Source organism: Ambystoma mexicanum, chromosome 6q (genome assembly GCF_040938575.1).
Source record: "Ambystoma mexicanum isolate Mex_15411 chromosome 6q, UKY_AmexF1_1, whole genome shotgun sequence".
NCBI lineage: Eukaryota > Metazoa > Chordata > Amphibia > Caudata > Ambystomatidae > Ambystoma > Ambystoma mexicanum.
The window spans coordinates 1,614,306,686-1,614,331,452 of NC_090937.1; the positions used below are offsets into that span (position 1 = coordinate 1,614,306,686).

General features: G+C 51.1%; 1 protein-coding gene across 1 annotated transcript in view; it reads left to right on the top strand.

Moving 5' to 3' along the window:
• The window catches only part of LOC138516908 (dedicator of cytokinesis protein 2-like), a 2,920,848-nt gene that overhangs the window by 2,800,303 nt on the left and 95,778 nt on the right, over positions 1-24,767 (top strand). Inside the window, exons 40-42 of the mRNA XM_069632364.1 lie at positions 2,887-2,976; positions 4,771-4,875; positions 5,548-5,689. Coding sequence (XP_069488465.1) covers positions 2,887-2,976; positions 4,771-4,875; positions 5,548-5,689 — 337 coding nt within the window. The remainder of the gene's footprint in view (positions 1-2,886; positions 2,977-4,770; positions 4,876-5,547; positions 5,690-24,767) is intronic.

Genomic DNA, 24,767 nt, shown 5'->3' on the forward strand with positions numbered 1-24,767 from the left:
GTCCCCCAGGTCTCTTTCCTCTCGCCATTGTTCTTCAACATCTACCTGGCCCCTCTGGCCCACTTGATCTCTTCCTTCTCTGCTCACTTTTCTGTGTTATTTAGTTCCCCTTCAAGTTTCCCTTCACTTCCTCCTCTTCTTCCTCTCTCATTCCTGACTGTCTGACTGCTATTCAGACATGGCGCACTGCTAACAAGCTCTGCCTTAATGCCAGTAAGACTGAGATCCTTCTCATTGGGATCCCCGCTTCCTCCTTCTCTCCAACTCTCTGCCTGCTCTCCATGGGTCCCATCCCCTCACCCTCTTGTGAGGCAAAAAACCGTGGCATCATTTTGACTCCTCTCTCTACTTCTATCCTCACATCACAGACCTTGCCAAGAAGGCCCACTTCCTGCTGCACCTCCTCAGAGGCATTCTCCCTTTCCTCACCTTCCCCCAGAAACTCAATGTCTCCAGAGCTCTGGTCCTCTCTAAACTGGGCTACTGCAATAGCCTCTTCCTCAATCTGCCTTTATACTCCCTTCACCTCCTTCAACTAATCCAGAATAGGACTGCAAAACTAATCCTTGGCCTCAAACCCAGGGATTGCATCTCTCCAGCCCTAAAATCTCTCCACTGGCTTCCAGTGGCTGTGAGGATCACGTTCAAGACCCTCTACATCATCCACAAGGCCTTCCGGGGCTTGGGACAGTACTTTATCCAACTCTCTCACCCTAAGTTCCTCCCTGCTAGGGCGCCTTCGGTCTTCTAGCTCCCACTCTCTGCAGACCAGACGCTTTTCCAAGCAGAGTGGGGTAGATCTCTGTCTTTCGGCAGGAGCCTCCCTGCCCCTCTCAGACTTGAGCTGGGTCTCCTTAAGTTCTGTAAGCTTCTCAAGACCCTCCTTTTCTCTTCTTCTTTCCCTCTCCCCCTCCCCTGCTAAAGCCCCTCTCTGCCACATTAACTGGCTGCCTGGTCCCTTCTGAGCCCTAGAGGGCACTAGGCCTCTGTGCCAAGTATACCCCGATAACCCCAGTCTGCCCGAACCACCTTAACCTGCACTTGTCTTTCAGGGCCCTTTCCCCTGACTAGCCTGGCGGGACGTGCATCCCTTCTGGGCCCATTCTACCCCTGTCCTCCCACTTAGCATGTGGCCCTCAATCCCTGCACTCCCTGCATCCCCTGGCACTTGCCTACCTGGCCTCCTCTTAGCAATTGCCTAGCCCAAGGGACCCTCTTCTTCCCAAATACCCAATAAATAAAATAAATAAATATTCTTTAAATTGCACAATTTGCATCACATTTTATCAAAAAAACTCCCCCTTCAAAGAGTCTGTCACAAAAGCAATGAATTGCCGTTTGCAACTGTGGGCACCTTTTTCATTGGTGCCCGAGTCAATGTTATGCCCCGGTCCGACCCTGCAAATAGGTGTGTGGAAATATCTCGTCTTTGAGAAATGAGCCAAAAGAGGTACGGGCCCTGACCCAAGATAGGCAGGGATATGATCCATCCGGTCTTGGAATGTTGGGATTCACTATCTGTTCATTGTTTCGTCTCTTCTATGAAAAGGAAGCTTGATTCTCTAAGCATCGGAGGGCTGTTAATCGGAATTGGAATTGTTTATTTACACAGCACTTATACACAGGCGGAGTGCTTCAAAGCGCTTCAAGGCGGGAAGGGAACAAGGGAATACAGTAGTCATTGTTTCCGAATGATGTAAAACAGAAAAACTAGCATACTAGGCCTGACGGCATTTCTCGAAGTGAAAGTGCATGAAGTTTTACAATTGCGACCGAACTAGGGAGGTAGAACAGAAAAAAAGGGGGGTTGGGAGAGACGAACATTACTAGTCCTAGTACATTTAAGTCATGCATGCGTACAGATGGAGGTGCGAGGAAGATGGGGGTAGGGGAGAACAAAACGCGTCCAGTCCAACAAGGCCCTGGGTTAAGTGCTGAGAGGTTGCCTCGCTCCTGGAGCGTAAGCTGAAAGTGCAGTAATGCTGCACATAGTGAAGTGGAGGCACGGAGGTAAGTGCAAAAGACTGGTGGTGGGGGGTCTGGGACCCGTAAGGCTCTGGAGGTGAACCAGGCAACCAAGCAGCAAAATCTGATCATTCTTAGGGTGAAGAAGGAGGAAAGAGGGTTAGAGAAAAAGAACGGATAGTAGCAGGGGAGAGGGAGAGAGAAGGAGCAAGAGAAGAGCAAGGTCTTGAGGAGTTTCCGGAACTTGAGGAGGTCCAGCTCAAAACAGCTGTTGCAGAGGGAGGCACCTGCAAAGGATAAAGATCTACCCCTGAATCTCTGTGGAACTGGCTCACCCGCAGAGAATTGGAGGTGGGCGAGCGGAGGGCTCTAGAGGGAGAGTATTTAGGAAGAGAGCGTTGAAGGTAGCGCGGGCCACAGAAAGCCTTGTGGATTATGCAGAGGGTCTTGAACTTGATCCTTGCAGCCACAGGGAGCCAGTGGAGGGATGTCAGCACCGGAGAGATGCTGTCCCTGGGCTTGAAGCAAAGGATAAGTCTTGCGGTTCTGTTCTGGATGAGTTGTAGAGGGCAGAGAGTAGAAGTAGGAAGATTCAGAAAGAGGCTGTTGCAATAGTCCAGCCATAAGATACATTCCATATCATCCCACCCCGTTACCACATAACAACTAAAGCTGCACATGGGAACTTGTGTGTGAATTATCAGAAGTTAGCAATACATGGATCTGCCGGCGCAGCTTCCGGTCAGAACGTGTGATGTGGAGCTGGGAGATGCGTGTCATTTGTAGAGACTTGTCTGGCTGCACACGTATCCGGAACTGGTTTCCATGGGACATTCACTATCCAGCACCTGCGGGAGCACTTGCACGTCATGCGCTGAAGCACTTTGGATGTTATTAATCTCTCTCCCTCATTTTTTCCAGATGTGGGAAGAGGCGATTTCCCTCTGCAAGGAACTGTCACTACAGTATGAGAGTGAAGTCTTCGACTACGAACTTCTGAGCCAGACATTGGTGAGGATATCTGTGTGTCACATGGGTGTGAGTGTCTGTGTGCATGTTTGTGTGTGATCGTTGGCGTGCATGGGTGGCTGTGCTCATGTTTGCAGGCACTGATAATGGGACCTCTGATTTTAAGTTACTTGTGCATGCGCGTGCGCAAATTCGGGTGCGTGTGTACGTGATTGAATGCTCGTGAGCATGTGCAAAAATGTGCACGTGTGTGTAGGCATGTGTGCAAGGAGGCTTGCATTTATGTGTGTACTAGTGCATTTTACAATGCACAAATAGGTGTACATACAAACTAATGCATAATTATATGTGCTAGAAATCACTCCTTTTCAGGGTTAGTGTAGCATACGTCCTAAGCAACACACCCAAATAGCTTATGTTGTCTTACCCTTTGATAGTGTGGGCCGTGCCCAAGGCTTAGCCATAAAAGGCAGGAGTTGCAATAAGGTTCAAGAACTAATGTTCACAGTCCTGTCCATATTCTGTATTTAACATATTGATATTAATATTGATATTTTATTTCTATCGCGCTCATACACAAGTGTTTCAGAGCGCGACTAGGCAAGGGAGGGGAACAAGGGAGAACAAAACAGCGATCTTACTAGGCCCTGTGGCATTGAGAACGCGCAAGCGCAACTAGATCAAATTAGATGATGAATGAATTAGATCAAATTCTCTAAATGAAACTCAGTAAAGTATTTGTGAATATCCCAACTGTGTGAAGGGAGCCGAAAGAGCCGCGGCCCATTTCCAAGTCAGTGCTTCACGGCATCGCATTGAGTCCTTCGGTCTCCCCTGGTCCTGGTCCTTGAGAAAGAGATCAGATCAAAAGGATGGAGTTCCAACACAGACCAGACAGAGGGCCCTTGCTTGGTTAGTACTCGAGGCATTGGAGTATCTCTTTCCAACTGCTTTGAGGAGTGCCCAGAATGTTCCGACACCTTCCGTGTGGTTATGGCGGGCGCAATGGCTGCTGGCTGTCCTTCCACATGGTTCTTGTTGGCAATGTCTAACAGTCGCCCATGGTCAGTGGTGCATCTCTAAGTTCTGAATCAGGCCGTCTGTCTTCTAGACTGCTCCTGGATCCCTGTGTCCCATGAAAAGGTCAACTGAGGTTTAGAAAAAAGTCCACAGCAATGCAAGCCCCTCCCACAGCCACGTGGTACCCAATTGGTCCCCGGGAGAAGTTAGGGAGTTGGCTGTTCCAGCTCTAGTGACCAGTTCAGTGGCAAAGCCGGAGCAGTGCCTGACAAGCAGCTCCCAGTCGAAACTGCTTCCAAGGAAGGGACTCAGTCCTGCAGGGTCAGGGGATCCAGGCAGTGTGGAAGAAAGGAGTGCTTCACACAGCATGAGACACACAACACCGTGATCACCCTTTACAACCCACCTCTGTCCCACCCCACACCTCAGCAACATTACGTGAGTCCACCTAACTCTGCGCGTTAACTATCCCCTTCTGCCTCAAGTGGTATGGCCCAGAATGCATGCTGTGTTGTAACGAATGTAATGTGACCTCTGTAACCATGCATTGCATGCATGTAACCCCTACTGGTGTACACCGTCCCATTGCTTCTTGAAACTAGGTTTATTGTCAGCAAATACCCAAAGAAAAGAACAAATTATCATACATGTGCAGCACTGTGGGTCACCCCAGCACGCATGCATCCATGTTGCAATGTATGTCCCATCACACATCTCTACCTGGATCCCCATTTTCTGGGGTAAATGTCATGTTTCCTCCTGCAAAGAGCAGTCAAATCAAGGTCCTGATGCTCAAAATCTTGTTCCTTTATTCAGCAACAACAGGCCAAGTTTTATGAGAACATCATGAAAGTTCTCCGTCCCGTCCCAGACTACTTTGCAGTTGGATACTACGGGCAAGCATTTCCAACATTCCTGCGGGTAAGTGGATGGATGATTAGATGGATGGACGGAAGAACAGATGACTTGATGGGTAGACAGATGGAGAGATGGACTGAGTTTATTGATAATGTCACGTGAGCTCCTTGTATTACAAGCATTGGTTGGAAGAGAGGGTTGGATGTATAGATGGATAGATGGAACTCCCAGCAGGTCAGGCCTTAAAGTGTGCCGATCCGGAAAAAATGCAGGAGCCGGAATTACCAGCATTTTCACCAGACTGGTACACTTGTAATGAGCCCAATTGTCCCCAGAACGCACCCATCAGTCTTTGAGAGTCCCAGCATCCGAGAAGATGGAGACCATGTTATGTCCAAAGTAAATTCAGGGAAGAAAATTGAATGAATGAAAAAAATACAAAGAGATGGAAAATGACTCAATGTTCACAGCAAAGATGTCAGGAGATAAAACTAGCCTACCATCTTGCTCCATAGTGTGTGCTCCACAAAAGACCACACTTACACAACCACTCACTTGCTCATTCTCGTGCTCACTCACCCATTCGTCATGTCACCCACTCCTTCCCCAGATTTGGAGCCAGACGAGTGTGACTTTAACTGATGTTTACTGGCGGGCTCTGTGAATCATTATGAAGAGGTAAACATGGAGTTGTGTGTGGATCTCTGCTAACTCTTCTTTCTCTCCTCCCTATAGAACAAAATCTTCATCTACCGCGGCAAGGAGTACGAGCGACGGGAGGACTTTGAAATGAAATTGCTGACGCCCTTCCCCAATGCGGAAAAATTGAAAACCACCTCTCCACCAGGCGATGAGATCAAGAATTCCCCCGGACAATGTATCCTATGACTGGGGAACTGGGACCAGAGCCAACAGAGGCGTGGGCAGCTTCCATAAGTGGATTGGAGCATGCAGTGGGTATTGACAATAGCCTATATCTACCCCAGGATGATTATCACATGTAAGGGGCATTGAGGATAGCCTTAGGCAGTCCAGAGATGATTAGAGCATGTGGGGATCATGGACTACCCCAGAAAGAGCAGAGCACCTAGGGTCATCAGAAGCATCCCATGACTGTCCAGTGATGATTAGAGCATGTAGGGATCATGGACTATCCCATGAAGAGCAGAGCACCTAGGATCATGAGAAGCAGCCCATGACTGTCCAGTGATGATTAGAGCATGTAGGGATCATGGACTATCCCAGAAAGAGCAGAGCACGTAGGGCCATGAGAAGCACCCATGGCTGTCAATTGATGATTAGAGCTGGTAGGGATCATGGACTACCCCAGAAAGAGCAGAGCACTTTGGGGCATGAGAAGCAGCCCATGACTGTCCAGTGATGATTACAGCAGGTAGGGATCATGGACTATCCCAGAAAGAGCAGAGCACCTAGGATCATGAGAAGCAGCCCATGACTGTCCAGTGATGATTACAGCAGGTAGGGATCATGGACTATCCCAGAAAGAGCAGAGCACGTAGGGTCATGAGACGTAGCCCATGGCTGTCCTGTGATGGTTAGAGCAGGTAGGGATCATGGACTATCCGAGGAAGAGCATAGAACCTAGGGTCATGAGAAGCAGCCCATGACTGTCCAGTGATGATTAGAGCAGGTAGGGATCATGGACTATCCCAAAATGAGCAGAGAACCTAGGGTCATGAGAAGCAGCCCATGACTGTCCAGTGATGATTAGAGCATGTGGGGATCTTGGACTATCCGAGAAAGAGCAGAGCACATTGGGTCATGAGAAGCGGGCCATGACTGTCCAGTGATAATTAGAGCAGGTAGGGATCATGGACTATCCCAGAAAGAGCAGAGCACGTAGGGCCATGAGAAGCACCCATGGCTGTCAATTGATGATTAGAGCTGGTAGGGATCATGGACTACCCCAGAAAGAGCAGAGCACTTTGGGTCATGAGAAGCAGCCCATGACTGTCCAGTGATGAATAGAGCAGTAGGGATCATGGACTATCCCAGAAAGAGCAGAGCACCTAGGGTCATGAGAAGTAGCCCATGGCTGTCCAGTGATGATTAGAGCAGGTAGGGATCATTGACTATCCCAGGAAGAGCATAGAACCTAGGGTCATTAGAAGCAGCCCATGCCTGTCCAGTGATGTTTAGAGCATGTGGGGATTATGGACTATCCTAGAAAGAGCATAGCACATTGGGTCACGAGCAGCAGCCCATAACGGTCCAGTGATGTTTAGAGCAGGTAAGGAGTATTGACAAGCCCATGACTGCCCAGAGAGCATAGAAGCACGCAGGGGGCATGGACAGTAGCCCATGCCTTCCCAAGGGTGATCAGAGCACATAAGGGGCATGTGCAGTCGTTCATGACTGTCCAGAGAAGATTAGAGCAAGTAGCGTGCATTAGGAGTAGCCCATGACAGTCCAGAGAAGATCAGAGCAAGTAGCGTGCATTCAGAGTAGCCCATGACTGCCCAAAGACGATTGGCGCAAGTAGCGTGCATTAAGAGTAGCCCGTGACTGTCCAGAGAAGATCAGAGAACAGCAGGGCATATGCAGTAGCCCATGACTGCTCAGAGAAGATTAGAGCAAGTAGCGTGCATTCAGAGTAGCCCATGATGGTCCAGAGAAGATTAGAGCAAGTAGCGTGCATTAAGAGTAGCCCATGACTGCCCACAGAGAATTAGAGCTCAGCAGGGCATATGCAGTAGCCCATGACTGCCCAGAGAAGATTAGAGAAAGTAAGCATTCAAAGCAGCCCATGACTGCCCAGAGAAAATAAGAGCACAGCAGCGTGCATTAGGAGTAGCCCATGGCTGTCCACAAAAGATTAGAGCCCAGCATGGCATATGCAGTAGCCCATGACTGCCCAGAGAAGATTAGAGCAAGTAGTGTGCATTCAGAGTAGCCCATGACGGTCCAGAGAAGATTAGAGCAAGTAGCTTGCATTAAGAGTAGCCCATGACTGCCCACAGAAGATTAGAGCAAGTAGCGTGCATTAAGAGTAGCCCATGACTGCCCACAAAGGATTAGAGCACAGCATGGCATATGCAGTAGCCCATGACTGCCCAGAGAAGATTAGAGCAAGTAGCATGCATTCAGAGTAGCCCATGACGGTCCAGAGAAGATTAGAGCAAGTAGCGTGCATTAAGAGTAGCCCATGACTGCCCACAGAAGATTAGAGCTCAGCAGGGCATATGCAGTAGCCCATGACTGCCCACAGAAGATTAGAGAAAGTAAGCATTCAAAGCAGCCCATGACTGCCCAGAGAAAATAAGAGCACAGCAGCGTGCATTAAGAGTAGCCCATGACTGTCCACAGAAGATTAGAGCCCAGCATGGCATATGCAGTAGCCCACTACTGCCCTGAGAAGATTAGAGCAAGTAGCGTGCATTCAGAGTAGCCCATGACGGTCCAGAGAAGATTAGAGCAAGTAGCTTGCATTAAGAGTAGCCCATGACTGCCCACAGAAGATTAGAGCAAGTAGCGTCCATTAAGAGTAGCCCATGACTGCCCACAGAAGATTAGAGCAAGTAGCGTCCATTAAGAGTAGCCCATGACTGCCCAGAGAAGATTAGAGCAAGTAGCGTGCATTAAGAGTAGCCCATGACTGCCCACAAAGGATTAGAGCACAGCATGGCATATGCAGTAGCCCATGACTGCCCAGAGAATATTAGAGCAAGTAGCGTGCATTCAGAGTAGCCCATGACGGTCCAGAGAAGATTAGAGCAAGTAGCGTGCATTAAGAGTAGCCCATGACTGCCCACAAAGGATTAGAGCACAGCATGGCATATGCAGTAGCCCATGACTGCCCAGAGAATATTAGAGCAAGTAGCGTGCATTCAGAGTAGCCCATGACGGTCCAGAGAAGATTAGAGCAAATAGCGTGCATTAAGAGTAGCTCATGACTGCCCACAGAACATTAGAGCAAGGGCATGGGCAGTAGTCCATGTCTGCCTAGCAATTATCACAGCACACAGGGGCTGGGGCAGTAGTCCATGTCTGCCTAGCAATTATCACAGCACGCAGGGTCATAGGCCATGAGCAGTAGTCCATGTCTGCCTAGCAATTATCACAGCACGCAGGGTCATAGGCCATGAGCAGTAGTCCATGTCTGCCTAGCAATGATCACAGCACACAGGGGCATGAGCAGTAGTCCATGACTGCCTAGCAATGATCACAGCACACAGGGGCATGGGCAGTAGTCCATGACTGCCTAGCAATGATCACAGCACACAGGGGCATGGGCAGTAGTCCATGACTGCCTAGCAATGATGACAGCACACAGGGGCTGGGGCAGTAGTCCATGACTGCCTAGCAATGATCACAGCACACAGGGGCATGAGCAGTAGTCCATGACTGCCTAGCAATGATCACAGCACGCAGGGTCATGGGCAGTAGTCCATGTCTGCCTAGCAATGATCACAGCACACAGGGGCTGGGGCAGTAGTCCATGTCTGCCTAGCAATGATCACAGCATGCAGGGTCATAGGCCATGAGCAGTAGTCCATGTCTGCCTAGCAATGATCACAGCACTCAGAGGGAGGGCATGGGCAGTAGTCCATGTCTGCCTAGCAATGATCACAGCACACAAGGGCATGGGCAGTGGTCCATGACTGCCTAGCAATGATCACAGCACACAGGGGCATGGGCAGTTGTCCATGACTGCTTAGCAATGATCACAGCACACAGGGGCTGGGGCAGTAGTCCATGTCTGCCTAGCAATGATCACAGCACACAGGGGCATGGGCAGTAGTCCATGTCTGCCTAGCAATGATCACAGCACACAGGGGCATGGGCAGTAGTCCATGACTGCCTAGCAATGATCACAGCACACAGGGGCATGGGCAGTAGTCCATGACTGCCTAGCAATGATCACAGCACACAGGGGCATGGGCAGTAGTCCATGACTGCCTAGCAATGATCACAGCACACAGGGCCATGGGCAGTAGTCCATGACTGGCTAGCAATGATCACAGCACACAGGGGCATGGGCAGTAGTCCATGACTGCCTAGCAATGATGACAGCACACAGGGGCATGGGCAGTAGTCCATGACTGCCTAGCAATGATGACAGCACACAGGGGCATGGGCAGTAGTCCATGACTGCCTAGAAATGATGACAGCACACAGGGGCTGGGGCAGTAGTCCATGACTGCCTAGCAATGATCACAGCACACAGGGGCATGGGCAGTAGTCCATGACTGCCTAGCAATGATCACAGCACACAGGGGCATGGGCAGTAGTCCATGACTGCCTAGCAATGATGACAGCACACAGGGGCATGGGCAGTAGTCCATGACTGACTAGCAATGATCACAGCACACAGGGGCTGGGGCAGTAGTCCATGACTGCCTAGCAATGATCACAGCACACAGGGGCATGGGCAGTAGTCCATGACTGCCTAGCAATGATCACAGCATGCAGGATCATAGTCCATGAGCAGTATTCCATGGCTGCCTAGCAATGATCACAGCACACAGGGGCATGGGACATGAGCAGTAGTCCATGACTGACTAGCAATGATCACAGCACACAAGGGCATGGGCAGTAGTCCATGACTGCCTAGCAATGATCACAGCACACAGGGGCATGGGCAGTAGTCCATGTCTGCCTAGCAATGATCACAGCACACAGGGGCTGGGGCAGTAGTCCATGACTGCCTAGCAATGATGACAGCACACAGGGGCATGGGCAGTAGTCCATGACTGCCTAGCAATGATCACAGCACGCAGGGCCATAGTCCATGAGCAGTATTCCATGGCTGCCTAGCAATGATCACAGCACACAAGGGCATGGGCAGTAGTCCATGACTGCCTAGCAATGATCACAGCACGCAGGGCCATAGTCCATGAGCAGTATTCCATGGCTGCATAGCAATGATCACAGCACACAAGGGCATAGGCAGTAGTCCATGACTGCCTAGCAATGATGACAGCACACAGGGGCATGGGCAGTAGTCCATGACTGCCTAGCAATGATCACAGCACGCAGGGCCATAGTCCATGAGCAGTATTCCATGGCTGCCTAGCAATGATCACAGCACACAAGGGCATGGGCAGTAGTCCATGACTGCCTAGCAATGATCACAGCACGCAGGGCCATAGTCCATGAGCAGTATTCCATGGCTGCATAGCAATGATCACAGCACACAAGGGCATAGGCAGTAGTCCATGACTGCCTAGCAATGATGACAGCACACAGGGGCATGGGCAGTAGTCCATGACTGCCTAGCAATGATCACAGCACGCAGGGCCATAGTCCATGAGCAGTATTCCATGACTGCCTAGCAATGATCACAGCACACAGGGGCATGAGCAGTAGTCCATGACTGACTAGCAATGATCACAGCACACAAGGGCATGGGCAGTAGTCCATGACTGCCTAGCAATGATCACAGCACGCAGGGCCATAGTCCATGAGCAGTATTCCATGGCTGCCTAGCAATGATCACAGCACACAGGGGCATGGGCCATGAGCAGTAGTCCATGAGTGACTAGCAATGATCACAGCACACAAGGGCATGGGCAGTAGTCCATGACTGCCTAGCAATGATGACAGCACACAGGGGCATGGGCAGTAGTCCATGACTGCCTAGCAATGATGACAGCACACAGGGGCATGGGCAGTAGTCCATGTCTGCCTAGCAATGATCACAGCATGCAGGGTCATAGGCCATGAGCAGGAGTCCATGACTGCCTAGCAAAGATCACAGCACACAGGGTCATGGGCAGTAGTCCATGTCTGCCTAGCAATGATCACAGCACGCAGGGTCATAGGCCATGATCAGTAGTTCATGACTGCCTAGCAATGATCACAGCACACAGGGGCATGGGCAGTAGTCCATGTCTGCCTAGCAATTATCACAGCACGCAGGGTCATAGGCCATGAGCAGTAATCCATGACTTCCTAGCAATGATCACAGCATGCAGGTCATAGGCCATGAGCAGTAATCCATGACTGCCTAGCAATGATCACAGCACGCAGGGTCATAGGCCATGAGCAGTAGTCCATGACTGACTACCAATGATCACAGCACACAGGGGCTAGGGCAGTAGTCCATGACTGCCTAGCAATGAACACAGCATGCAGGGCCATAGTCCATGAGCAGTATTCCATGGCTGCCTAGCAATGATCACAGCACACAGGGGCATGGGCCATGAGCAGTAGTCCATGACTGACTAGCAGTGATCACAGCACACAAGGGCATGGGCAGTAGTCCATGACTGCCTATCAATGATGACAGCACACAGGGTCATGGGCAGTAGTCCATGACTGCCTAGCAATGATCACAGCACGCAGGGCCATAGTCCATGAGCAGTATTCCATGGCTGCCTAGCAATGATCACAGCATGCAGGGTCATAGGCCATGAGCAGGAGTCCATGACTGCCTAGCAATGATCACAGCACACAGGGGCATGGGCAGTAGTCCATGTCTGCCTAGCAATTATCACAGCACGCAATGTCATATGCCACGAGCAGTAATCCATGACTGCCTAGCAATTATCACAGCACGCAATGTCATATGCCACGAGCAGTAATCCATGACTGCCTAGCAAAGATCACAGCACACAGGGGCATGGGCCATGAGCAGGTTTCCATGACTGACTAGCAATGATCACAGCACACAAGGGCATGGGCAGTAGTCCATGACTGCCTAGCAATGATGACAGCACACAGGGGCATGGGCAGTAGTCCATGCCTGCCTAGCAATGATCACAGCACGCAGGGCCATAGTCCATGAGCAGTATTCCATGGCTGCCTAGCAATGATCACAGCATGCAGGGTCATAGGCCATGAGCAGGAGTCCATGACTGCCTAGCAATGATCACAGCACACAGGGGCATGGGCATTGGCCATGTCTGCCTAGCAATTATCACAGCATGCAGGGTCATAGGCCATGAGCAGTAATCCATGACTGCCTAGCAAAGATCACAGCACACAGGGGCATGGGCCATGTGCAGTAATCCATGAATTCCTAGCAATGATCACAGCATGCAGGTCATAGGCCATGAGCAGTAATCCATGACTGCCTAGCAAAGATCACAGCACGCAGGGTCATAGGCCATGAGCAGTAGTCCATGACTGCCTAGCAATGATCACAGCATGCAGGGTCATAGGCCATGAGCAGTAGTTCATGACTGCCTAGCAATGATCACAGCACACAGGGGCTGGGGCAGTAGTCCATGTCTGCCTAGCAATGATCACAGCACATAGGGGCATGGGCAGTAGTCCATGTCTGCCTAGCAATGATCACAGCACACAGGGGCTGAGGCAGTAGTCCATGTCTGCCTAGCAATGATCACAGCACACAGGGGCTGGGGCAGTAGTCCATGTCTGCCTAGCAATGATCACAGCACACAGGGGCATGGGCAATAGTCCTTGTTTGCCTAGCAATGATCACAGCACACAGGGGCTGGGGCAGTAGTCCATGTCTGCCTAGCAATGATCACAGCACACAGGGGCTGGGGCAGTAGTCCATGACTGCCTAGCAATGATCACAGCACACAGGGGCTGGGGCAGTAGTCCATGACTGACTAGCAATGATCACAGCACACATTGGCTGGTGCAGTAGTCCATGACTGCCTAGCAATGATCACAGCACACAGGGGCATGGGCAGTAGTCCATGACTGCCTAGCAATGATCACATCATGCAGGATCATAGGACATGAGCAGTAATCCATGACTGCCTGGCAATGATCACAGCACACAAGGGCATGAGCAGTAGTCCATGACTGCCTAGCAATGATCACAGCATGCAGGATCATAGGACATGAGCAGTAATCCATGACTGCCTAGCAATGATCACAGCATGCAGGATCATAGGACATGAGCAGTAATCCATGACTGCCTAGCAATGATCACAGCACACAAGGGCATGGGCAAGGGCAGTAGTCCATGACTGACTAGCAATGATCACAGCACACAGGCGCATGGGCAGAAGTCCATGACTGCCTAGCAATGATCACAGCACACAGGGGCATAAGCAGTAGTCCATGCCTGCCTAGCAATGATCACAGCACACAGGGGCATGGGCCATGTGCAGTAATCCATGACTGCCTAGCAATGTTCACAGCACACAGGGGCATGGGCCATGTGCAGTAATCCATGACTGCCTAGCAATGATCACAGCATGCAGGTGATAGGTCATGAGCAGTAATCCATGACTGCCTAGCAATGATCACAGCACACAGGGGCATGGGCAGTAGTCCATGTCTGCCTAGCAATGATCACAGCACACAGGGGCATGGGCCATGTGCAGTAATCCATGACTGCCTAGCAATGATCAAAGCATGCAGGTGATAGGCCATGAGCAGTAATCCATGACTGCCTAGCAATGATCACAGCACACAGGGGCATGGGCCATGTGCAGTAATCCATGACTGCCTAGCAATGATCACAGCACGCAGGGTCATAGGCCATGTGCAGTAATCCATGACTGCCTAGCAATGATCACAGCATGCAGGTGATAGGCTATGAGCAGTAATCCATGACTGCCTAGCAATGATCACAGCATGCAGGTGATAGGCCATGAGCAGTAATCCATGACTGCCTAGCAATGATCACAGCACAAAGGGGCATGGGCCATGTGCAGTAATCCATGACTGCCTAGCAATGATCACAGCACACAGGGGCAGGGGCCATGTGCAGTAATCCATGACTGCCTATCAATGATCACAGCATGCAGGTGATAGGCCATAAGCAGTAATCCATGACTGCCTAGCAATGATCACAGCATGCAGGTGATAGGCCATGAGCAGTAATCCATGACTGCCTAGCAATGATCACAGCACGCAGGGGCATGGGCAAGGGCATTAATCCATGACTGCCTAGCAATGATCACAGCATGCAGGTGATAGGCCATGAGCAGTAATCCATGACTGCCTAGCAATGATCACAGCATGCAGGTGATAGGCCATGAGCAGTAATCCATGACTGCCTAGCAATGATCACAGCACGCAGGGGCTGGGGCAGTAGTCCATGTCTGCCTAGCAATGATCACAGCGCACAGGGTCATAGGCCATGAGCAGTAGTCCATGTCTGCCTAGCAATGATCACAGCACACAGGGGTATGGGCCATGTGCAGTAATCCATGACTGCCTAGCAATGATCACAGCATGCAGGTGATAGGCCATGTGCAGTAATCCATGACTGCCTAGCAATGATCATAGCACGCAGGGTCATAGGCCATGAGCAGTAATCCATGACTGCCTAGCAATGATCACAGCACACAGGGTCATAGGCCATGAGCAGTAGTTCATGTCTGCCTAGCAATGATCACAGCACACAGGGGCATAGGTAGTAGTCCATGTCTGCCTAGCAATGATCACAGCACACAAGGGCATGGGCAGTAGTCCATGACAGCCTAGCAATGATCACAGCACACAGGGGCATGGGCCATGTGCAGTAATCCATGACTGCCTAGCAATGATCACAGCATGCAGGTGATAGGCCATGAGCAGTAATCCATGACTGCCTAGCAATGATCACAGCACACAGGGGCATGGGCCATGTGCAGTAATCCATGACTGCCTAGCAATGATCACAGCACGCAGGGTCATAGGCCATGTGCAGTAATCCATGACTGCCTAGCAATGATCACAGCATGCAGGTGATAGGCCATGAGCAGTAATCCATGACTGCCTAGCAATGATCACAGCATGCAGGTGATAGGCCATGAGCAGTAATCCATGACTGCCTAGCAATGATCATAGCACACAGGGGCATGGGCCATGTGCAGTAATCCATGACTGCCTATCAATGATCACAGCACACAGGGGCATGGGCCATGTGCAGTAATCCATGACTGCCTATCAATGATCACAGCATGCAGGTGATAGGCCATGAGCAGTAATCCATGACTGCCTAGCAATGATCACAGCACGCAGGGGCATGGGCAAGGGCTGTAATCCATGACTGCCTAGCAATGATCACAGCATGCAGGTGATAGGCCATGAGCAGTAATCCATGACTGCCTAGCAATGATCACAGCATGCAGGTGATAGGCCATGAGCAGTAATCCATGACTGCCTAGCAATGATCACAGCACACAGGGGCTGGGGCAGTAGTCCATGTCTGCCTAGCAATGATCACAGCACACAGGGTCATAGGCCATGAGCAGTAGTCCATGTCTGCCTAGCAATGATCACAGCACACAGGGGCATGGGCCATGTGCAGTAATCCATGACTGCCTAGCAATGATCACAGCATGCAGGTGATAGGCCATGTGCAGTAATCCATGACTGCCTAGCAATGATCACAGCACGCAGGGTCCTAGGCCATGAGCAGTAATCCATGACTGCCTAGCAATGATCACAGCACACAGGGTCATAGGCCATGAGCAGTAGTCCATGTCTGCCTAGCAATGATCACAACACACAGGGGCATAGGGAGTAGTCCATGTCTGCCTAGCAATGATCACAGCACACAAGGGCATGGGCAGTAGTCCATGACTGCCTAGCAATGATCACAGCACACAGGGGCATGGGCCATGTGCAGTAATCCATGACTGCCTAGCAATGATCACAGCACACAGGGGCATGGGCCATGTGCAGTAATCCATGACTGCCTAGCAATGATCACAGCACACAGGGGCATGGGCCATGAGCAGTATTCCATGTCTGCCTAGCAATGATCACAGCATGCAGGTGATAGGAGGCCATGAGCAGTAATCCATGACTGCCTAGCAATGATCACAGCACACAGGGTCATAGGCCATGAGCAGTAGTCCATGTCTGCCTAGCAATGATCACAGCACACAGGGGCATGGGCCATGTGCAGTAATCCATGACTGCCTAGCAATGATCACAGCATGCAGGTGATAGGCCATGAGCAGTAGTCCATGACTGCCTAGCAATGATCACAGCACGCAGGGCCATAGTCCATGAGCAGTATTCCATGGCTGCCTAGCAATGATCACAGCACACAGGGGCATGGGCAGTATTCCATGGCTGCCTAGCAATGATCACAGCACACAGGGGCATAGGCAGTAGTCCATGTCTGCCTAGCAATGATCACAGCATGCAAGTGATAGGCCATGAGCAGTAATCCATGACTGCCTAGCAATGATCACAGCACACAGGGTCATAGGCCATGAGCAGTAGTCCATGACTGCCTAGCAATGATCACAGCACACAGGGGCATGGGCCATGTGCAGTAATTCATGACTGCCTAGCAATGATCACAGCATGCAGGTGATAGGCCATGAGCAGTAGTCCATGACTGCCTAGCAATGATCACAGCACACAGGGTCATAGGCCATGAGCAGTAATCCATGACTGCCTAGCAATGATCACAGCACACAGGGTCATAGGCCATGAGCAGTAGTCTATGTCTGCCTAGCAATGATCACAGCACACAGGGTCATAGGCCATGAGCAGTAATCCATGACTGCCTAGCAATGATCATAGCATGCAGGTGATAGGCCATGAGCAGTAATCCATGACTGCCTAGCAATGATCACAGCATACAGGGGCATGGGCCATGAACAGTAATCCATGACTGCCTAGCAATGATCACAGCACGCAGGGTCATAGGCCATGAGCAGTAATCCATGACTGCCTATCAATGATCACAGCACGCAGGGGGAGGGGCCATGAGCAGTAATCCATAACTGCCTAGCAATGATCACAGCATGCAGGGTCATAGGCCATGAGCAGTAATCCATGACTGCCTAACAATGATCACAGCACACAGGGCCATGTGCAGTAATCCATGACTGCCTAGCAATGATCACAGCACACAGGGGCATGGGCAGTAGTCCATGACTGCCTGGCAATGATCACAGCACACAGGCGCATGGGCAGTAGTCCATGACTGACTAGCAATGATCACAGCAGACAGGCGCATGGGCAGTAGTCCATGACTGCCTAGAAATGATCACAGCACGCAGGCTCATAGTCCATGAGCAGTATTCCATGGCTGCCTAGCAATGATCACAGCACACAGGGCCATGTGCAGTAATCCATGACTGCCTAGCAATGATCACAGCACACAGGGGCATGGGCAAGGGCAGTAGTCCATGACTGACTAGCAATGATCACAGCACACAGGCGCATGGGCAGTAGTCCATGTCTGCCTAGCAATGATCACAGCACACAGGGGCATAGGCAGTAGTCCATGTCTGCCTAGCAATGATCACAGCACACAAGGGCATGGGCAGTAGTCCATGACAGCCTAGCAATGATCACAGCACACAGGGGCATGGGCCATGTGCAGTAATCCATGACTGCCTAGCAATGATCACAGCCTGCAGGTGATAGGCCATGAGCAGTAATCCATGACTGCCTAGCAATGATCACAGCACACAGGGGCATGGGCCATGTGCAGTAATCCATGACTGCCTAGCAATGATCACAGCACGCAGGGTCATAGGCCATGTGCAGTAATCCATGACTGCCTAGCAATGATCACAGCATGCAGGTGATAGGCCATGAGCAGTAATCCATGACTGCCTAGCAATGATCACAGCATGCAGGGGCATGGGCCATGTGCAGTAATCCATGACTGCCTATCAATGATCACAGCACACAGGGGCATGGGCCATGTGCAGTAATCCATGACTGCCTAGCAATGATCACAGCATGCAGGTGATAGGCCATGAGCAGTAATCCATGACTGCCTAGCAATGATCATAGCACACAGGGGCATGGGCCATGTGCAGTAATCCATGACTGCCTATCAATGATCACAGCACACAGGGGCATGGGCCATGTGCAGTAATCCATGACTGCCTATCAATGATCACAGCATGCAGGTGATAGGCCATGAGCAGTAATCCATGACTGGCTAGCAATGATCACAGCACGCAGGGGCATGGGCAAGGGCTGTAATCCATGACTGCCTAGCAATGATCACAGCATGCAGGTGATAGGCCATGAGCAGTAATCCATGACTGCCTAGCAATGATCACAGCATGCAGGTGATAGGCCATGAGCAGTAATCCATGACTGCCTAGCAATGATCACAGCACGCAGGGGCTGGGGCAGTAGTCCATGTCTGCCTAGCAATGATCACAGCACACAGGGCCATAGTCCATGAGCAGTATTCAATGGCTGCCTAGCAATGATCACAGCACACAGGGCCATGTGCAGTAATCCATGACTGCCTAGCAATGATCACAGCATGCAGGTGATAGGCCATGTGCAGTAATCCATGACTGCCTAGCAATGATCACAGCACGCAGGGTCATAGGCCATGAGCAGTAATCCATGACTGCCTAGCAATGATCACAGCACACAGGGTCATAGGCCATGAGCAGTAGTCCATGTCTGCCTAGCAATGATCACAGCACACAGGGGCATAGGGAGTAGTCCATGTCTGCCTAGCAATGATCACAGCACACAAGGGCATGGGCAGTAGTCCATGACTGCCTAGCAATGATCACAGCACACAGGGGCATGGGCCATGTGCAGTAATCCATGACTGCCTAGCAATGATCACAGCACACAGGGGCATGGGCCATGTGCAGTAATCCATGACTGCCTAGCAATGATCACAGCACACAGGGGCATGGGCCATGAGCAGTATTCCATGTCTGCCTAGCAATGATCACAGCATGCAGGTGATAGGAGGCCATGAGCAGTAATCCATGACTGCCTAGCAATGATCACAGCACACAGGGTCATAGGCCATGAGCAGTAGTCCATGTCTGCCTAGCAATGATCACAGCACACAGGGGCATGGGCCATGTGCAGTAATCCATGACTGCCTAGCAATGATCACAGCATGCAGGTGATAGGCCATGAGCAGTAGTCCATGACTGCCTAGCAATGATCACAGCACGCAGGGCCATAGTCCATGAGCAGTATTCCATGGCTGCCTAGCAATGATCACAGCACACAGGGGCATGGGCAGTATTCCATGGCTGCCTAGCAATGATCACAGCACACAGGGGCATAGACAGTAGTCCATGTCTGCCTAGCAATGATCACAGCATGCAGGTGATAGGCCATGAGCAGTAATCCATGACTGCCTAGCAATGATCACAGCACACAGGGTCATAGGCCATGAGCAGTAGTCCATGACTGCCTAGCAATGATCACAGCACACAGGGGCATGGGCCATGTGCAGTAATTCATGACTGCCTAGCAATGATCACAGCATGCAGGTGATAGGCCATGAGCAGTAGTCCATGACTGCCTAGCAATGATCACAGCACACAGGGTCATAGGCCATGAGCAGTAATCCATGACTGCCTAGCAATGATCACAGCACACAGGGTCATAGGCCATGAGCAGTAGTCCATGTCTGCCTAGCAATGATCACAGCACACAGGGTCATAGGCCATGAGCAGTAATCCATGACTGCCTAGCAATGATCACAGCATGCAGGTGATAGGCCATGAGCAGTAATCCATGACTGCCTAGCAATGATCACAGCACACAGGGGCATGGGCCATGAGCAGTAATCCATGACTGCCTAGCAATGATCACAGCACGCAGGGTCATAGGCCATGAGCAGTAATCCATGACTGCCTATCAATGATCACAGCACGCAGGGGGAGGGGCCATGAGCAGTAATCCATAACTGCCTAGCAATGATCACAGCATGCAGGGTCATAGGCCATGAGCAGTAATCCATGACTGCCTAACAATGATCACAGCACACAGGGCCATGTGCAGTAATCCATGACTGCCTAGCAATGATCACAGCACACAGGGGCATGGGCAGTAGTCCATGACTGCCTAGCAATGATCACAGCACACAGGCGCATGGGCAGTAGTCCATGACTGACTAGCAATGATCACAGCACACAGGCGCATGGGCAGTAGTCCATGACTGCCTAGAAATGATCACAGCACGCAGGCTCATAGTCCATGAGCAGTATTCCATGGCTGCCTAGCAATGATCACAGCACACAGGGCCATGTGCAGTAATCCATGACTGCCTAGCAATGATCACAGCACACAGGGGCATGGGCAAGGGCAGTAGTCCATGACTGACTAGCAATGATCACAGCACACAGGCGCATGGGCAGTAGTCCATGACTGCCTAGCAATGATCACAGTACGCAGGGTCATGTGCAGTAATCCATGACTGCCTAGCAATGATCACAGCACGCAGGGCCATAGTCCATGAGCAGTATTCAATGGCTGCCTAGCAATGATCACAGCACACAGGGCCATGTGCAGTAATCCATGACTGCCTAGCAATGATCACAGCATGCAGGTGATAGGCCATGAGCAGTAATCCATGACTGCCTAGCAATGATCACAGCACACAGGGGCATGGGCCATGTGCAGTAATCCATGACTGCCTAGCAATGATCACAGCATGCAGGGTCATAGGCCATGGGCAGTAGTCCATGACTGCCTAGCAATATTCGCAGCATGCAGGGTCATAGGCCATGGGCAGTAATCCATGACTGCCTAGCAATGATCACAGCACACAAGGGCATGGGCAGTAGACCATGACTGCCTAGCAATGATCACAGCACACAGGGGCATGGGCCATGTGCAGTAATCCATGACTGCCTAGCAATGATCACAGCACACAGGGGCTGGGGCAGTAGTCCATGTGTGCCTAGCAATGATCACAGCACACAGGGGCATGGGCAGTAGTCCATGTCTGCCTAGCAATGATCACAGCACACAAGGGCATGGGCAGTAGTCCATGACTGCCTAGCAATGATCGCAGCATGCAGGGTCATAGGCCATGGGCAGTAGTCCATGTCTGCCTAGCAATGATCACAGCACGCAGGGTCATAGGCCATGAGCAGTAGTCCATGTCTGCCTAGCAATGATCACAGCACGCAGGGTCATAGGCCATGGGCAGTAGTCCATGTCTGCCTAGCAATTATCACAGCACGCAGGGTCATAGGCCATGAGCAGTAGTCCATGTCTGCCTAGCAATGATCACAGCACGCAGGGTCATAGGTCATGGGCAGTAGTCCATGTCTGCCTAGCAATGATCACAGCACGCAGGGGCACGGGCATGGGCCACAGTCCATGACTGCCTAGAGATGATTAGAGTACGCAGGGACTTGGACCATAGGCTTTGGTGGTACAGAGAAGACTAGAAAAGGTAAAGAGCATCGCATGACAGCCCAGACAAAATGAGAGAATCTAGGGGCCATGGACCACTGGCGATGACCATCCAGAGAGGATTAGAGCAAGTAGGGAGCATTGACCGCAGCCCATGGCTTCGGAAAGAGGATGAGAAACCCTAGGGCGTATGGGCAGTGGTCTGTCAGTTCAGAGGGGACCATGACTTCCCAGAGAGGATCAGAGCGCATAGGGAGCGCAGACAGTTGCCTATGCTTCCCCTGCGAGAACACAGAGGGCATGAACAGAGGTGAAATCCAGGTGTGTGTGGGTCACAGAGTGTTCCCAACACAAGGAGAGCCTCTCCACCATATGTGGCACTGACTCCAAGAAGCATGCAGATTTAATGTATTTTACTAGAGTGAGAACAGTACAACTTCCTTATGCGTAAAAACACATAACTTTTCTGAGACAAAGTTGGTCAATTACAATCAACAACGGGTTAGACGGACATAGGGAGACCCAATTAGAGTGGGAGACCCCACCAAGGTGAGAGAGTTACTTCTTCTTGCTTACCATTAGTTCTTGAGGTAAAGGAGATGCATGATTTAATGCTTGGTGTAAACCCAAAGGCACGGCTTCCTCCCTAAAGCCTAGGCTGTTTTTATTGTCAGAGTTCAATACAGACTCATTGCTGGAGGTAAGCAGTTCAGTCCGGTTTTATGTTCAGAAAAGGATTTGAGTCGGTAGACTCAGCTGGGTTTGTGAGACAGAAGATCTGGTCTTGCCCACAAACCTGCAGACTTGGCCAGGAATGTGAGTGTGAAAAATTCGAGTTGGTAGGCTTGTCTAGGCCTCTGAGTTTGTAGACTGAGCCCTGGTCTGTGCCTCTGCAGACTCAGTGGGGTATGTGAGTTTGTAGGCTTGTCTAGGCCTCTGAGTTTGTACACTTGCCCGGGTCTGCGCCTCTGCAGCCTCTGTGGGGTATGTGAGTTTGTGGGCTTGTCTAGGCCTCTGAGTGTGTACACATGGCCCTGGTCTGTGCCTCTGCAGACTCAGTGGGGTATGTGTGTTTGTAGGCTTGTCTAGGTCTCTGAGTGTGTACACTTGGCCAGGTCTGTGCCTCTGCAGACTCAGTGGGGTATGTGAGTTTGTAGGCTTGTCTAGGCCCCTGAGTGTGTACACTTGGACCTGATCTGTGCCTCTGCAGACTCGTTGGGGTATGTGAGTTTGTAGGCTTGTCTAGGTCTCTGAGTTTGTACACTTGGTTGGGTCTGTGCCTCTGTAGACTCGGTGGGGTATGTGAGTTTGTAGGCTTGTCTAGGCCTCTGAGTGTGTACACTAGGCCCTGGTCTGCGCCGCTGCAGACTTGGGTGGGTATGTGAGTTTGTAGGCTTATCTAGGTCTCTGAGTTTGTACACTTGGCAGGGTCTGTGCCTCTGCAGACTTGGTGGGGTATGTGAGGTTGTAGGCTTGTCTAGGCCTCTGAGTTTGTACACTTGGCAGTGGTCTGCACCTCTGCAGACTTGGTGGGGTATGTAAGTTTGTAGGCTTGTCTAGGTCTCTGAGTTTGTACACTTGGCAGGGTCTGTGCCTCTGCAGACTTGGTAGGGTATGTGAGTTTGTAGGCTTGTCTAGGCCTCTGAATTTGTACACTTGGCCCTCGTCTATGCTGCTGCAGACTCGGTGGGGTATGTGAGTTTGTAAGCTTGTCTAGGCCTCTGAGTTTGTACACTTGGCCGGGACTGTGCCTTTGCAGACTCGGTGGGGTATGTGAGTTTGTAGGCTTGTCTAGGTCTCTGAGTTTGGACACTTGTCCGGGTCTGTGCCTCTGCAGACTTGGTGGGGTATGTGAGTTTGTAGACTTGTATAGGCCCCTGAGGTTGTACACTTGGCCGGGTCTGTGCCTCTGCAGACTTGGTGGGGTATGTGAGTTTGTAGGCTTGTCTAGGCCTCTGAGTGTGTACATTTGGCCCTGGTCTGCGCCGCTGCAGACTCGGTGGGGTATGTGAGTTTGTAGGCTTGTCTAGGCCTCTGAGTGTGTACACTTGGCCCTGGTCTGCGCCGCTGCAGACTTGGTGGGGTATGTGAGTTTGTAGGCTTGTCTAGGCCTCTGAGTTTGTACACTTGGCAGGGTCTGTGCCTCTGTAGATTCGGTGGGGTATGTGAGTTTGTAGGCTTGTCTAGGCCTCTGAGTGTGTGCACTTGGCCCTTGTCTGCGCCGCTGCAGACTTGGTGGGGTATGTGAGTTTGTAGGCTTGTCTAGGTCTCTGAGTTTGTACACTTGGCTGAGTCTGTGCCTCTGCAGACTCGGTGGGGTATGTGAGTTTGTAGGCTTGTCTAGGTCTCTGAGTTTGGACACTTGGCCGTGTCTGTGCCTCTGCAGACTCAGTGGGGTATGTGAGTTTGTAGGCTTGTATAGGCCTCTGAGTGTGTACACTTGGCCCTGGTCTGCGCTGCTGTAGACTCGGTGGGGTATGTGAGTTTGTAGACTTGTCTAGGCCTCTGAATTTGTACACTTGGCCCTGATCTGCGGTGCTGCAGACTTGGTGGGGTATCTGAGTTTGTAGGCTTGTCTAGGCCTCTGAATTTGTACACTTGGCCAGTTCTGTGCCTCTGCAGACTCAGGGGGCATGGGGGGTATATGAGTTTGTAGGCTTGTCTAGACCTCTGAATTTGTACACTTGGCCAGTTCTGTGCCTCTGCAGACTCAGGGGGCATGGGGGGTATATTAGTTTGTAGGCTTGTCTAGACCTCTGAGTTTGTACACTTGGCTGGGTCTGTGCCTCAGCAGACTCGGTGGGGTATGTGAGTTTGTAGGCTTGTCTAGGCCTCTGAGTTTGTACACTTGGCAGGGTCTGTGCCTCTGTAGACTTGGTGGTGTATGTGAGTTTGTAGGCTTGTCTGGGCCTCTGAGTTTGTACACTTGGCAGGGTCTGTGCCTCTGCAGACCTGGTGGGGTA